At 45.4% G+C, this 16799-nt stretch overlaps 1 protein-coding gene and 1 non-coding gene across 2 annotated transcripts; one reads left to right on the top strand and one right to left on the bottom strand.

The window, feature by feature from the left end:
* Nucleotides 1-2803: 2803 nt before the first annotated feature.
* LOC136381633 (U8 small nucleolar RNA) lies at nucleotides 2804-2939 on the bottom strand. Its single transcript, XR_010747120.1, has one exon. It is a non-coding gene; the product is annotated as a U8 small nucleolar RNA (small nucleolar RNA).
* A 10174-nt stretch (nucleotides 2940-13113) lies between these two features.
* LOC136380603 (nitric oxide synthase-interacting protein-like) lies at nucleotides 13114-14551 on the top strand. The gene is given in 2 exon segments (XM_066348580.1): nucleotides 13114-14091; nucleotides 14314-14551. Coding segments are annotated over 2 exon segments (933 nt in total). The 5' UTR covers nucleotides 13114-13230; the 3' UTR covers nucleotides 14386-14551.
* The last annotated feature ends 2248 nt before the right edge of the window (nucleotides 14552-16799 follow it).

The raw sequence follows: 16799 nt of genomic DNA, 5'->3' as shown, positions 1-16799 counted from the left end.
ACGTCTCAGTGGCTCCATCCAGGCTCCATTCTTGGGGAGGAGTGTGTCTCTCTCCCCAGCACTGACACCTAGATTCCACATCTCCTCCCCTGAATCCCATCAGCCATGTTGCTGAGTCATAGGAAGGCTTGGGTTTGAATCTCCTTGATTATGCACAGAAATATCATTAAAGTAAACTATTAAAAAATTTTTAATAAATGAGTTAAAAACAATACTAAAATATAAACAAAGAGATCTCTTGACACAACTATCTAACTCCCTTAACTCCTTTTCTACGTATAGAGGATGCGATTTTAAAAGCCTGATGTCCCCATGCACATAGGGCTTTTTTGTTTTGTTTTGGGGTTTTATTGTGTGTGTTTTTCCGAAGTTAGAAGCAGGGAGGCAGTCAGACCGACTCCCGCATGTGCCCGACTGGAATCCACCCAGCATGTCCACCAGGGGGTGATGCTCTGCCCATCTGGGGTGATGTTCCATTGCAGCCAGAGCCATTCTAGCACCTGAGGCAGAGGCCATGGAGCCATCCTCACCACCTGGTCCAACTTTGCTCCAATGGATCCTTGGCTGCGGGAGGGGAAGAGAGAGACAGAGAGGAAGGAGAGGGGGAGGGGTGGAGAAGCACATGGACGCTTCTCCTGTGTGCCCTGACTGGGAATCAAGCACAGGACTTCCACACGCCGGGCTGACACTTTACCACTGAGCCAATCGGCCAGGACCCACATAGGGTTTTATATAAGAACAAACTTACTTAAATTGTTAAATTTAACATCTTGCAGTATTGGCAAATTCTAGATACAGGATTTCTTATTTGCTAAGCAAAATATGTTGATATTTTTATCCATGTGATGACTGTGGTACATACACATACTCTTTCATCAAATATACATAGTGTGTAACAAAATATATTTAATACTTTCATTATATTTTAAGAGTTATTAAAAAATATTTAAAAGTCAATATTAACACCTTATGGGTCATTGTGCTAAATGACATGAAAAACATCCTGCAATTGGCATTATTTTGATGAAAAACTTAAATGCTCAAGCTTCAGGATTTATTTTTATTCATGTCCATATTCTTGAATTAAAAAAAAAAAATGTGGCCTGACCTGTGGTGGCGCAGTGGATAAAGCATCGACCTGGAAATGCTGAGGTCACCAGTTCGAAACCCTGGGCTTGCCTGGTCAAGGCACATATGGGAGTTGATGCTTCTAGCTCCTCCCTTTTCTCTCTCTGTCTCTCCCTCTCCTCTCTAAAATGAATAAATAAAAAATTAAAAAAAAATGCCCTGGCCAATTGGCTCAGTGGCAGAGCATCAGCTCAGTGTGTGGATGTCCTGGGTTTGATTCCTGGTCAAGGAAAACAAGAGAAACAACCATCTGCTTTTCCATCCTTCCCCTTCTCCTTTCTCTCTCTCTCTCTTCTCTTGCTGCAGCCATGGTTCGATTGGAGTGAGTTGGCCCCAGGTGCTGAGGATGGCTCCATGGCCTCTGCCTTAGGTGTTAAAATAGCTTGCTTGGCAAGCAATGGAGCAGCGGTCTCAGATGAGGAGAGCATTGCCCCCTAGTGGACTTTCTGGGTGAATCCTTGTTTGGGGGGCATGCAAGAGTCTGTGTCTTTGTTCCCTACTTTTTACTTAAGAAAAAATATTATGTCAGCAGACACAGAATTGAGAGTAACTTAACATTCTTCTTTTCTTCCCTTATTTTAGAATACTGAGGTGAGACCTCACCATAAAGTGACCTCATTCACAGTGTGACTAGGAGCAGGAAAAACAAACACAATGAAACAAAACACAAAACAGGTAATTACGGTTCACTTCCTTGCTTTTCTTTTAAAATCATTTTTAGATTCACTTTAACTACTAAAAAGAACCTAAGAAAGAAAGAAATATACAGGTCACCCTCTAAGCCTTTCGCTATAATCCTAACCCTCTCCCAAGAGGTGACTTCTATTTTCTATCTGATATGTGACCTTCCAGTCTACATATGCACTTTGTAAATATAAACATGTATTTATAAAGTTTGTTTTGTGTGTGTACTGAAATTTTTTTGTTTTATTTAACACATACACACATGATCACATACATGTGTTGTAATATTTATATTTTTATGGAATATGATACATACTAAATTGTATGCATTTATATATTTATACAAATATACCCCAAACTAGCTATGTGCATTTATATATCACTGCATATAGAACATACACTTATATATTAATACATACACATGTAATTCCTACAGGATACAAATACTACAGTAGTAAAAGAGAATATGGTAGAAGCTATATGGAAAATTCCACACTTTCATTTACGGCTATATTATATTCAATAGAAAGTAAATACCGGAATTCATATGAGCAGCCCACTAATGAGGGACATTTAAACTGTTTCCAAACAATGTTACAAATAGTGCTGCAATCTGCATATGAGTAGTTAAGTTAGCAGGTTATTTTGCTTATAAGAAACTGAAATTCAAATCAGAAACATACACATTGGGAACTCAATAAGAACTGAACCATCAGAACCCAGGAAATATAGAGACTCCCCTCTAGGACAATTAATTCTGGAATGAAATCTGCTCACGGCACCAGGGAAGCTTGGAGGTGCGGGCTTTCCCCTTGGGCTCCGCCTTCAGCTGAACCTCTTCTCCGCCTACCCCATGCCCATCCGGCTTCCTGTCCACATAGCTGCTCCTCACGCCTGGGGCCTCTCTGGCCTCAGAGTCCATAGCCTGGCCTTTCGGGGTCAGCTCTCACTGGCAACTACTTTCCTGCATTTCTTTCCTTCTTTTTAAAGAATCTAATAGGAGCAATCAGGACGTTGCAAGTCTTGATTACACAGAGAGGCCAATCAGGAGTCATGGAAACTCCGATCATCACGTTCCAAGCTACCCTCCAAAAGGAGGGACAGCTCAGGATGATCCTACTCCACGATTTTCCTGCATTTCCTAGGTCGGAGTTCCTCAGGCAGTAGTTGACTGAGTGTCCTGCTGTGTGTGTGTGTGTGTGTGTGTGTGTGTGTGTGTGTGTGTGCGCGCGCGCGCGCACCTGCGCATCCCTCTTTAGTCATGTCACGTGCCTCCAGCACCGGCGGCCCTTGCATTAAGCTGTCCACCTAAAAGGAGAGGAAGGGCGGACGAAGGAACGTGGCCTACATAGGCTTGTTCTAATTTAGGGAGGCAGTCAGGGGACATTTCCCTGTGAAAGCAGAAATTTGTCTCTCCTGCCACTTCGCTCCCGGTGCCCGGGGCAGTGTCTGGCTCTGCAAGGCTCCCTGACCAGTATCTGCTCACTTAGACTCCAGAGGTTGGAAGGGAAACATAAACCCTCTCAGCAGGGTCCTCTTTGACAGGAGGTTTATTTTCAGAAACTGTAGACTGTCCAGGCAGGAGAAGTTCTAAAAACAAGAGTGAAAGTTACCCTTCTGTAAGAGAAATTTACATTAAAAGGGGGGCCCCCCGCACCAGGAAGAGAGCTATTACCAGAGATACATTTTTCTCTAGACTCATCTGCATGGCAGGGAAACCACTGTTTACCAAACATTCCCTCCTCTCACCTCTCCAGGAAATCCCTCCCCTTCGGTGTTCCCAGACCATTAGCTCTGTCCTTAGCTCAGAATGGTATACAGTCCCCACTCATCTGGCTGCCTTTTGGGTCTCATATAGTTGTGGGGCCCCTCTCTATATATATACATATGTATGCAATTAAAATAGTTTTTCTTTCTCACCTTAATCTGTCTTTTATTATGAGGGGGTGGGAGGGTGGTCCCAGCCAAGAACCTAGAAGGGTAGATGAAAAGTTGCTTTTTCTCCCCTACAGGTTCATAGCATCATCCTCCCCCGCAGACATGGAATACAAAGTTATCACTGCTGCTGGCCTATGAGTCAGAGACTTGCTCCAGCTGTTGTATATACACTTGGGAATTTCCATTATATAATGTATAAAATGACTCCAATAACACACATGACACAAAGTGGTGATTCAATGAAATAATGTCTGAAACAGTCTTTGTAAACCACACGGCACTATTTTACCAATATGTGAAGCTAGCTCTAAGAAAAAAAAAAACCCAAACAATAAATCAATAACCAAGAGAACGTTTCCCTGTCCCCAGAACCAGGGCTGTAGCAGGTCTTTACCAAACATGGTCATTTGGTCATTGTTCTTCTGAGGGAGGCCCTGAGTTCAAGGAGGTGGGTTGGACAGGCTCACTTTCTGTCTGGCAGCCATTGTTGTTGGACGGTCTGATATGATAATTGGTGACACATAAGTGGTTTTTATCACAATGATCGCAAATGCCAAGAAGGATAAAGTCGGGGTGACAAAAATGTTCTCTGTCTCAAGTATGCCATAGCACAATCTCCCCTCTGCTTGTCGAAGTCCGGCCCTGCCTTTGAAACTTAGAATTAAGCTTGCCCCATTGAGTGACTGGCCTGATCTCTGTCAGGAGACGCCTGAGCCTAAGAAAAACTTCCTCTTCGTGTACGCCATCTTCTGAAGGCTGGCCCCCTAGAAAAATCTTAACACCTGTGTGAAGCCTATTAACTTAATATTAGCTTTATGTTATAGTTTAAGGGGTTATAGTGTGTTTATTAACCAATTTAACTTTTGTCAAAAGTTTTACTGAATGCATTAGATATCCTCAGGAAAGACAGGAAACGCGGCCAATGCCATAAATAAATAAGTAGCTGCAAAAATTCTTTTAACCTTACCCACAGTCCTTACTTCATGATTGCTTCCTATGAGAACCAAGGATTAATATTTCCACTTGGTAGTCGTAGAATTAAGCTGTGGAGAGGCTGACTGGTTACCTGGACTCCAAGCCTGGTGCCTTCAACCCCCTCCAACACACATTTCTTCATAGGTGGAGTTCCGGGCCTTGATGAATGGTCCCTGCATTAGCTGAGCTGAAATACTGCAAGCATCAGCTTCCAGGTAGCGCCTGCGCTTGTAGAAACCTGGCCGTCACTAAGTAGTGCCATTTATAACCTTCCATTGGAGGGGACCAGGACAAAGCCGTTTAAGTGGCATTCTATAAGTAACACAGGGGCACTCACCTAGCTAAGCCTCCTTTGTAGGCAAAATTAAGAAGTCCAGGTCATCAGAGTGAGGATCTGGGAACAACTTAACTGTCCACCAATAGGGGGTTGATGATATAAATCATGGAATATTCTGTAATCAATTAAAGTGACAGAATAAACAGCTATCAACTGGCTGAGAAAATTATAGTTGATATTAATTATATGCAAAAGGTACCTTATAGAATATACTCTCCCCACGTACCTTATAGAATATACTCTCATATTCATGGATAAAAATGCATATTTGCCTATTAAATGTTAATTAAGCATGATTATACATTGTTGGGTGGTAAAGCTATATGTACTTTTTTTTGTTTACAAAAATGAACTGCTTTTAAAGGAAAAAGCTAAGACTAAAATCATTTTGCCTATTCCAAGCACAAAGAAAGGTCTTACTGAGCTTGAATTCAGCACGTACTCTTTCTTTTAGATATATTAGTTGCACAAAGGATCATCCTAATTAACTTTCATAGCACCTGTTAACAAAAGAGGCTTGCATGCTTGCTGGTCATGAGTATCACATATTTTGATGACTGATGTTAATTAATACACTTTGTCCTTGCTGAGCCCCAGAACAAACCTATGAAAGGTTTATTTGATCATTCCCATGCTTCTACCCATCTGGTTCCATGCCTCTGTTCCTGTTCACCTCCCTACTCTCCCCCCCCCCCCGCCCTCAGATCCTTACCACATCATTATTTCTGTGCCTCTCCCAACATGGTTTTCTCTAGGAATAATCATGTGTGATTTCCTTCCGTCCCCTGACACCACGCTTAGGGATGCGGCATCCAGTTAGAGCCCAGTATACGCTGTGAAATATTGATCGTTGTCACCTGGTTGGTGCCCAGGACAGAGAAGAAGAAGGAGCCTCTAAAAACGCCGCCTGGACATTAGCGTGCGTGTGTCAGGTCAGCGAATGAAAGGTGCTGAGTCAACGTTTGAGACGCGAATGGGAGACAGACAGATGGTGGAGCATGTGCCAGTGTTGCCCGCAAGGTTTCAGATGGGTTTCTTTCTAGGGACGGAGAGGTAGGCTCACCCCAGAGAGTCTCCACCCCAGAACAGGAAGCCTCGGATCCTGTCCTGTTATTTAGGTCTTCATTTGCTCTTTCTACAGTTGTTGAGCGCTGTCATCCAGAATCAAGGAAGGCGGGTCAAAAGCAGGAAGGCAGCTCTGGTTTTCATGCATCTGAACCAAGACCAGTCTGCCCAAAGCAGGGAAGGGGTCTTTCAAAGTCAAATTCTGTTTTGTTTTCTTTTTTAATTCATTCATTCATTTATTACCATGGGTTAGTTTTTCCTGCTCACAAACTTCAACTAAATGGAATTGTGTATCTCTTGTGTCTGGCTTCTTTTATAAGGAAAATATACTTGAGATTTACCCATGTGATTTAATAGTATGTTGCTTTTCAATAAAAGGAGCATACCATTTCATAAGCATACCGTGTTTTAGTTTATTGATGGGGAAGTGGGATGTTTCTAGTTTGGGATATTATCAGTAAAGCTGCTAGAGTTTCTTGAACAACTTGTGTCTTTTTGCAGCCTTGTTTCTCTTTCTTTTGGGTGCATACCTAGCTTTGGAACTACTGCATCACAGGTTGTTTCTAAAAGTGGGTGGGGAAACTCACGCGGCTCAATAGCAAAAAACAAATAACCCAGCGGAAACACAGGCAAAGGGCCAGAATCGATAGTCTCCACAGGAAACATACAAACGGCCAACAGGTACGTGGGAAGGCGCTCCACATCACTAGTCCTCAGGGAAACACAAATCAAAACCACAATGAGGTATTCCTTCACACCCGTCAGGATGGTTATTATCACAAAGATTCAGGACTCACGTTGCGAGGATGCAGACAAAGGGGAGTGCTCTTCCACTGTTGGTGGGAATGGAAACTGATATATCAACTATGAAAAACAGCATAGAGGTTCCTCAAGAAATTAAAAATAGAACTACGATATGATCCAGTAATCCTATGTCTGGGTCTGCATCCAAAGAAAACCAAATCATTTTCTCAAAGATGTATCTACTCCTGTGTTCATAGCAGCATTATTCACAATAGCCAACGTATAAAACAAACTAATTTTTTACTGATGGATGAATGAATCAAGACAGTATGATACACACACACGCACACACACACACATACACACATACACATGCACAATAGAATATTATTCAGCCTTTTAAAAAAAAGAAAATCTTGCTATTTGTGACAACATGGATGAACCTGGAAGGCATTATGTGAAGTAAAACATACCATTAAAAGAAAGATAAATACCACATGGTGTGTTACTTATATGTGGAATCTTAAAAAGAAAATGGCTATGTGATAGAAACTAGAAAAGTGGCCGCCGGAAGTTGATGGGCGGGTTAACTAGAAAGAGGTTGGTAAAAGGGCACTAATTTTTCAGTTATAAGATGAATAAGATCGAGGATCCAATGTAATATAATGATGATGCTGTGTTTTCTCACTGAAATTCGCCAACAGAGTAGAAATGTTCTCAGCAACAACAAAAAAGAAAAGGTAAACATGTGAGGTGATGGATGTGTTAATTAACTTGATGGGAGCAATCCATTCACAGTGTATCTGTGTACCCTATCATCACATTGTATACTTTAAATACCTTATGAATTTATTTGTCGGATGAGAATGGCCTGGGAAGAGGCCTGAGAAAGTTTTTGAGGTGATGTAATATCCCATACAGTATCTTAAAAGGCGTTTTATTACTCAAGTGTATACATTGGTCAAAGCTCACGGAATGGACACATTCAAGGTTTGTACATTTCAATACATGCAAAATTTCCCCCAGATATAAAGAATCATAAATAAATATTAAACTTTAGGCTATGCTATTATGCTGACGAGTTTGGCAGAAATTATACGAATGTCTGAAACTTAATTTGACATGCAAGAGAAAAATAAGATTGATTGATGGAAGAATAGACAGATAGATCTGTGCTAAAACAACTGTAGCAAAACCATTGTAGAATCTAAGTGATGGGTACATGTGTATTCACTATAAAACTGATTCAAATTTTTGATATGATTGACACTTTTTTATAGTAAAATGCTGGGGAATGAAAACATTTCTCTCTCCTGCACGAATCCTCCAGAGGTTTCCCAGCGTACTTAGAATAAAATCCAAAGTAATCACTTTGGACTAGAAGGCCCTGCACAGTGCGGCTCCTGGTGACCGCTCTGACATCATCTGCTCGCACTCTGACCCCCTCCGACTTTTCCCAGTGATGGTGGGATCCTCACTGTTCCTGGTTCTCTCCTGGTCCATCCTGGTCTCAGAGCTCTCACACCACACTTCTTGTTACCTCTGTAGAGGATGCTCTCATCCCAGGGTCCCTACCTCTCTTCACCCAGTTAGTCCTGTCTGCTCAGTGGCTCCTCCTCCAAGAAGTCTCCCTTGATTATCTTGTCATTGTTCACCCCTGTCACTCTCATACTGTCTCTTTTTCATAGCACAAGAACCACAGCATATAATTTTTTATTTTTATTTTTGTATTTTTCTGAAGCTGGAAATGGGGAGAGACAGTCAGACAGACTCCCGCATGTGCCCGACCGGGATCCACCCGGCACGCCCACCAGGGGGCGATGCTCTGCCCCTCCGGGGCGTCTCTCTGTTGCGACCAGAGCCACTCTAGCGCCTGGGGCAGAGGCCAAGGAGCCATCCCCAGTGCCTGGGCCATCTTTGCTCCAATGGAGCCTTGGCTGCGGGAGGGGAAGAGAGAGACAGAGAGGAAGGAGAGGGGGAGGGGTGGAGAAGCAAATGGGCGCTTTTCCTATGTGCCCTGGCCGGAAATCGAACCCAGGTCCCCCGGCACGCCAGGCCGACGCTCTACCGCTGAGCCAACCGGCCAGGGCCTAATTTTCAATATATTTACATTTAATTTTTTCCTCTTCCCCACTGATGTCCCAACTCTTTGAGAGAGGCCTAGGATTTTATTTTCCTCATCACTGTCTCTCCATCTCCTAGAATCCTGTGCTGGGCATGTGAGCTGACCAACACATATTTGTTAGCTAAATCAATGAACGGGATTTTCCAGAATGCTATTTTAAAAATTAAATAAACTCTTTTACTTTAGAGGAGTTTTAGATTTACAGAAAAACTGTGAAGATATACTCCACAACCAGCTTCCCTTTTTACTAAATTCTTATGTAGGTAGACGCTAAAATGGATAAACCCACATCGATATGTTATTATTAACTGAAATCCACGCTTACTTAGCCTTACTTTTCACCCCACGGTTTTTTGTTTTTTCCATTTTAGGGTCCCATCACATAACAATAGGCTCCTCATGACTGAGACAGTTTGTCACTTTTCTTGTTTTTGATGAACTTGACGATTTTAAGGAGTACTGGTTAGGCAGTTTGCAGAATGGCTTCAGTTGGGATTTGTTCCTGTTGCCAATTTATAGGACAATGAGTTAGCTTGAAGAATCCGGCTCCTCCAGGATCTTTGACTTGCACCTGATGGTCCCAGAGGTTTTTATTTCCTTTACAGCATGTATACATTTCACAGAGCTTGTCTTGTTTGGTATCTACCCTGTGTGACAAGGAAGGTCTTTCTGTGTCCCTCATACACCTAAGAAAACAGAGCTTCCGTAATGGTAACTATGCAAGACCCTGTAGGACACGTGGCCAAGAAGAATCCAAGCCCGAGCGTCCTGACCGCAGCTCCCTTTCTAGCGCCCCCACATCTGCCTGTCGACACCGTTCCCCCCACTGCCGTTTGCTGCCCAAACCTGAAGCCCTGCGGAGGCGCACGGTGTGGGCATCCCTTTCTCGGCTGCGTTCAGTTCAAACAGTAGCACTGAGTCTAACCAGTGCTTCGCTGGGAAAACGAGTGTCCTGAGATGGTATTTAATTTAAGTAGTAACATCTTATTGAAATCTCCTGTTCTGGGCTTGTCAGCGTGTACAATGTTAAGAGGCTCATTTTTTAGAAGCACCGCCCGTCCTGAGGCTGACAGCCCCCTGCACCTGCGCTGTGCATGGAACTCCTTCCGCGGACTGTCTCCATCACCATTTACCTGGAGCTCCGTGTGACCCGAGGACCAGGGACCCAGCCTCTGCCCTTCTCACCGCCCCCTCCCGGAGCCCGGAGCACGGCCCCTAACCCCATCCCGCTACATCAGTCTCCACAATCCTGTTTCACTTATGAATAGAGACTCTCCATTGATTTGTTTCACTCCATCAGTAAATGCTTCATTCTGAAATCTAAGGGTAATTATTATGCTGAGTCCAGAAGAAAGAAAGATATATTCACTTGATTAAGTCTGATTTCACTCTTCAGAGAGCCTTCCTGTAATCTGCTATTCGGTGTCTCACAGCCCTGGGCTTTGGCTCCCACGTCCTTTATAAGAAGCTAGTATTGCCCACGTCCTTAAACTGTCTGTCTTAAGGGTGGGGTGTGTCCGTCTTGCTCATCACCACATCCCCAGGGCAGAGGCCCTCCATTGTACATGCCCTGCAGGCTCATTTAAATAAACTGGATTTGTATGAATCATGGGTACCATTTATAACTTTTTTCTTCTTTGTTGACAGTTAAATATTTCATAATTTCAAATTGTTGGAAACAACTCTTACAAATTCTCTTAGTGCACAGGATTAGAAATCACAGGAATCGGTGACAGGTCAGCAATTCTGAGTGAACGGACGGATATGGCACTGTGGTGATGGCAGGAGTTTCCAGCCTCGATGAAGACGCAGCTACCTCTGGAGTCAACTCAGTTGGTGAACAAGCTCTCAGAAGTCTGGGAGACAAAGCTGGAGGCCCTTTGCCAACACTCGCCTTTATTAGAGAAGAAACAGAACCATGTGCTTTGACTAATAATGGGGACCCTTGTTAACAGTCATTCCTATTTCTGAGTAGGAAATAGAGCCAATTTTATGTGAATAGAACACGCATGCCCATGATGAGCCTGGTCGGAGGCCAGGAGTCAGGGGCTTTGCATCTTTCAGTCTTTTCTTCCCAGAAGAACATCTTTGGATTTATTTGTAAAGTGGGACCTAGAAAAGCCATAAGGAATTGACCTAAAGGGGGTACCTGCCAAGGTCATGATGGACAGAAATTGGGGCTTTCTTTTTAATGATATATAGGTTGATCCTGACATTCATGTGTCCCTTCGGTTAAAAATCACGTTTCCTTTTTCTTTTTTCTTTTTTATGTAAATGGCAGGCTGTTGGGGGCATGCACTGGCATCCGCTCACCTAGGAAACCATTTCTTAGTGGTGGGGTCGTGACCCGAATGGACCTGTGATCTCCGGGAGGCGCAAACAGACTCAAAGGAGATGCATTTGCAAAGTTGTTTTCCACATCTAATGCATTGTCCAAGCTTTCTCTGAGCTGGAACCTTTCCCTCTCTAAATCTGTAACATTCATGGAAACTCACCTGTTTGTACATTGTCCTGAGATGGATCTGACTGTGATATTCCATCCCGATCTCTGTTTTCCTATAGCGTCTCTGCCAGCTGGGACACTATCTTGTGCGATATTTATCAAATTTCAATTCCATTTTCTTCCTGTTTGAGATGGTTTGTTGTTTCCTCTACTTAACTCTTTCTTCCATCTGGATCATAAGCACATCAGGATTTCACTATCCCTGAATGCAATAGATTATACGTTAATAGGATAGTTATAGCTGGGGAGAAGGGGTTATTTGTGATTTGCACTTAGAGAGATTTTAATCAAGTTTACCATTCTCCAAAAGTCTGTTTTGCATATAAATAAGAACCCCTAAAAATTGATCTGTTTTTCTCAATTATAAAATGCTTTATTTAGAAGCCTACGGGTAATTTATTATACTGAACCGGGTGGAAAGGAAGATGTATTGCATTATGCTTAATCTTATCAAATGGCTGCTATATTTAATGACAATGTCTGTTTATCATAATTATTATAAGTTGTCTAGGTTAATCGGAGGACCGATGCAAGATTTTCGAATGCTAAATTTATTATTTATGGACCGTCTCAGATACCAGCTGTTCCCCGTGGATGTGCCGTCGTCCCGGGTATTTGATTTCTGCCGAGACCGCCTGACAACTTGGTGTCTGTTACACAGAGGCTATAAAATCAAGTCCTCAGAAACTTCTACACTGAAGTATGTAGGAGATAGAAAGTACGGAAGCGGCAGTTTTCAAGTGTTGGGTAAGTGTTTCGCAAATTTATTTCCTCCACCCCGGAAGACGTCATATCTAGACAAAGCCGATTCCACAGGCATCAAAGCAAAATCTGTGCTCTCTCACCATTTTGTGAGAGAGGGAGTGTCTGTGGGAGGGGACGGGAGGGTCTAGCAGCGGGTGTCTCGTCCCATCTCGGAAGGTGTCCCGCGACATGTGGATCTCCCTCCAAACATAAAAGTGAGGAAACTGAGGTGTAGAGAACTCATGGTCACGCTAGGGGAGGAGTTCTGTTTTTGTTTTTTGTTTTTTTCCTTAAGTTGGAAACGGGGAGACAGTCAGACAGACTCCTGCATGCGCCCGACCGGGATCCACCCGGCACACCCACCAGGGGCGACACTCTGCCCATCTGGGGCGTCGCTTTGTTGTAACCAGAGCCACTCTAGCGCCTGGGGCAGAGGCCAAGGAGCCATCCTCAGCGCCCGGGCCATCTTTGCTCCAATGGAGCCTTGGCTGTAGGAGGGGAAGAGAGAGACAGAGAGGAAGGAGAGGGGGAGGGGTGGAGAAGCAAATGGGCGCTTCTCCTGTGTGCCCTGGCCCGGAATCGAACCTGGGACTCCTGCACGCCAGGCCAATGCTCTACCACTGAGCCAACCAGCCAGGGCCAGGCGTTCTGTTTTAAACTCATCTCTATGGTCTGAGTGTTCGTGTCTCCCAAAATTCAGGTGAGGAATCCTAACGCCCAAGGTGACGACGGTATTAAAAGGTAGGGCTGTGGGATGTGATCAGACCATGAGTGTGGAGACCTCAGGAATGAGATGAGGGCTCTTATAAAAGGACCCAAAAGAGCATCCTCGACAGTTGAAGAATCAACAAAGGTGCGGGGAGTCGTGTGTGAGAGAGAGAGAGAGTAAGAGAGAGAGAAGGGAGAAGCAGGAAGCATCAACTCCCATATGTGCCTTGACCAGGTAAGCCCGGGGTTTTGAACCGGTGACCTCAGCGTCCCAGGCCTATGCTTTATCCACTGCGCCACCACAGGATGACTCGGCACGGCAAGAACTGCACTGCTAGGGCTGTCTACACCTACCATGAGAAGAAGAAGGACACAGCGGCCTCAGGCTACGGGACCCAGAATATTCGACTAAGCCGGGATGCTGTCAAGGACTTTGACTGCTGCTGTCTCTCTCTGCAGCCCTGCCATGACCCTGTCGTCACGCCTGATGGCTACCTGTATGAGCGCGAGGCCATTCTGGAGTACATTTTGCACCAGAAGAAGGAGATTGCCTGACAGATGAAGGCCTATGAGAAGCAATGGGGAGCGCGGCGAGAGGAACAAAAAGAGCTACAGTGGGCAGCAGCACAGGACCAGGTTCGGTGCTTCCTGGAGAAGGAGGCAGCCATTGTGAGTCGGCCCCTCAACCCATTCACGCCCAAGACCACCTCAGGGAGTGGCCCAGAGGATGACCAACCCGGTCTCAGCGCTGGACCCTCAGGCAAGGACAAGGACAAAACCCTGCCCAGTTTCTGGATCCCGTCACTGACCCCCGAGGCCAAAGCCACCAAGTTGGAGAAGCCGTCACGCACTGTGACCTGCCCCATGTCCGGGAAGCCTCTGCGCATGTCCGACTTGACGCCCGTACGGTTCACGCCTCTTGACGGCTCCGTGGACCGCGTGGGACTGATCACACGCAGTGAGCGCTATGTATGCGCTGTGACCCGCGACAGCCTGAGCAACGCCACCCCTTGCGCGGTGCTGCGGCCCTCTGGGTCCGTGGCCACCCTGGAGTGCGTGGAGAAGTTGATTCGGAAGGACATGGTGGACCCTGTGAATGGGGAGAAGCTCACAGACCGTGACATAATCCTGCGGCAGAGGGTGAGCAGCGCCCCTGCCGCGGTTCCTGGTTCCTGCCTCCCTATCCCTCTCCAATGCCCGCCCCCGCCATCCATACGCCACGCCCACCTGGAGACTCCGCCCTGTTCTCAGAAGACCCTCCCCGCTGTCTCACCTGGCCAGTTTAGGATTCCTCCTTCTGCAGCCCGGCCGGCCCAGCCCGGCCCGCAACCTGCCTTCACTTCTGCCTTTCCCCTCCCCTAGGGCGGCACGGGCTTTGCTGGCTCCAGAGTGAAGCTGCAGGCAGAGAAGTCGCGGCCTGTGATGCAGGCCTGAAAGCTCAGGGGACCAAACAAATGGCCATGCTGCGCCTTCACTCGCCCTGGAGCCCTAGGGGCCTGCCCATTGGCAAGGAAGCGTTCCGGTGGTGGCGGGATGACTCGAGTTTGAGAGCTTCGGCAGAGAGTGTTTAACATGGTCACACGTTCAAAGTAAAATCAGAGTAGAATATATAAAAAAAAAAAAAAAAAAAAAAAAAGAGCATCCTTGTCCCTTCCACCATGTGAATATAGGATGAGAAGTATGTCACCCAGAAAAGGACCCTCACCTGACCATGTGGGCACCTTGATCTCACCCTCCACAAGGATGGGGAATAAACGTCTATTGTTTATAAGCCACACGGTCCGGTGTTTTCTTACAGCAGTCTGCACCGGCTAAGACAGGCCACTGATTGCTACTGGGCGGGGTGGAGGGGCAGGTGAACAGCGTGTCTAGGACTTGGGATCTGAAACCGGTGGATTGGTTCTTGGCTGCTCAGCCGTGTGATGCTGGATAAGCCAAAGCTTTTTTCACAAACACAAAATGGTTCGGATCCCTTCGGTGTGTATCTAACGTGTTTGTTGTTCTAAGGGTGAAAGTTCACAGTAGTAATACAAGCTCAGATTTAAACCCATGTGTTTATCCAAACTCTTTGCTTTGGGTAGTGGTAGGAGGGCATGAAAAGCATTATCCATAAAAAATGGGAAAGTCCCCCATTTCTGCAACACCATAGTTGTAATTACAAGAAAATAGCGCCCACCCTGTTTTTTTCCGTGCCTTTCCTTTGACACATGTCACTTTACGATTTATGCCAACGTGTGCACCCTAGAATATACAGACTCCCTGTAGAGACACCGTCTTGAGTAGGTGGGCCTCCCCTCCCACTCCCTAGAAACAACCTTGACCTGCGCTGGGGGTTTGGCAGCTGACATTGTGAAAAATGGAGGTATTAAACCATGTGTGAAATTTCAGTAAGAACTTTATCTGCCATTTTTTCCCCAGATGTAGTTTAAAATAGAAAAGAAAAAATATCAGAGTAGCTTCACATTCATGTGAATGTGCTCTATGCCAAAAGTATTTGGTTATTTGCTATAAATATACTGGTTTGAATGTGGAAGACACATTCCATGATGTGTCTGTCACCTAGGGCCTTGGTATTGTGATGACTGCCCGGGGCGGTGACCAGGCCTAGAGTACAGAAAGGTGATGTCTGACCCAATCTGTATCTGGTTCATAGAACTTGTTTAGGCAAACTAGAAAACTTAAAAAGGAAAAAGCTAAATGAGTATGGCGTGGCAGGGACTTAGGGATTCTGTCGGTCTCCGCCTAGTCCCTGGTCCAACACTTTCAATCCGAAATGTCGGTCTAGGAACCTGACCTCTTTGACATCTCTTTCCGAGTTCATTCTACTGTGATTCCACCGACTCCACCAAGGTCAGTGCTGAGCCCCTTTCCAGGACTCCTGCAAAAACCTGCTAACTGCCCTCCCTGCTTTCGGTTTCAGGTTAATCCACCCTAGAGCCTGGAGGCCGGACCACCTTGACTAACAGCAAGTAAGAGGCTATAATGTGTCAATTCTCACACATGGCTAAATATCAGAATCACCAGGAAAGCTTTTTTTTTTTTTTTAAATATAATGACCAGGGCAAATCTCCAGAAATTCCAATTCCATTCATTTCAATGGGCCTAGGTGCTGAAATTGTTACAGCTCACCAGTTGACTGTGACATTAGGGCTAAGCACCACCAACATCACTCCCTATAAGGGTCTGCCTGGCCCCCCTGCATGGCCCACAAGAACCTCCACGGCTCCTGCCTAGCTCCTCCTCACACCCTTCCTCCTCACTGGGAGAGCATCAGTCCTCTCTGCTTGACCAAACGTTTGTCTTCATTCTGTGACTTTCTTTCTGCTGCTACCTCCTCTGGGGCTGTTCCCTTCATCTGACCTAGGCAGTCACAAAGCTGTAAGTACTCAAGTATATGCCAGTTTCTCTGCCCTGACCCCACCCCTCACATCTCTCCATCTTATTGCTCACTTTTACGTATGGTTTTATTTATTGATTTTTAGAGAGAGGAGAGAGAGGGGGGAGAAGCAGGAAGCATCAACCCATAGTAGTTGCTTCCCGTACGTGTCTTGACTGGGCAAGCCCGGGGTTTCGAACCAGCGACCTCAGCATTCCAGGTCGACGCTTTATCCACTGCGCCACCACAGGTCAGGCTGCCCATTCTTTTACCTACACTACATTGTACTGGTATATAAACATATGTGCATACTGCCTACTGCCCAAGTGTGTATTTATACTATTGAAATCCCCCTGGAAACCAAACCTTTCTCTTTTTCTTTGTATTTTTCTGAAGTAAGAAGTGGGGAAGCAGAGAGACAGACTGCCGAATGCGCCCAACCTGGATCCACCCAGCATGCCCACCAGGGGAC

Source organism: Saccopteryx leptura, chromosome 9 (assembly GCF_036850995.1).
Source record: "Saccopteryx leptura isolate mSacLep1 chromosome 9, mSacLep1_pri_phased_curated, whole genome shotgun sequence".
Taxonomy (NCBI): Eukaryota; Metazoa; Chordata; class Mammalia; order Chiroptera; family Emballonuridae; genus Saccopteryx; species Saccopteryx leptura.
Note: the sequence above shows the minus strand (reverse complement) of the source record. Positions and strands in the feature narration are given on the sequence as shown.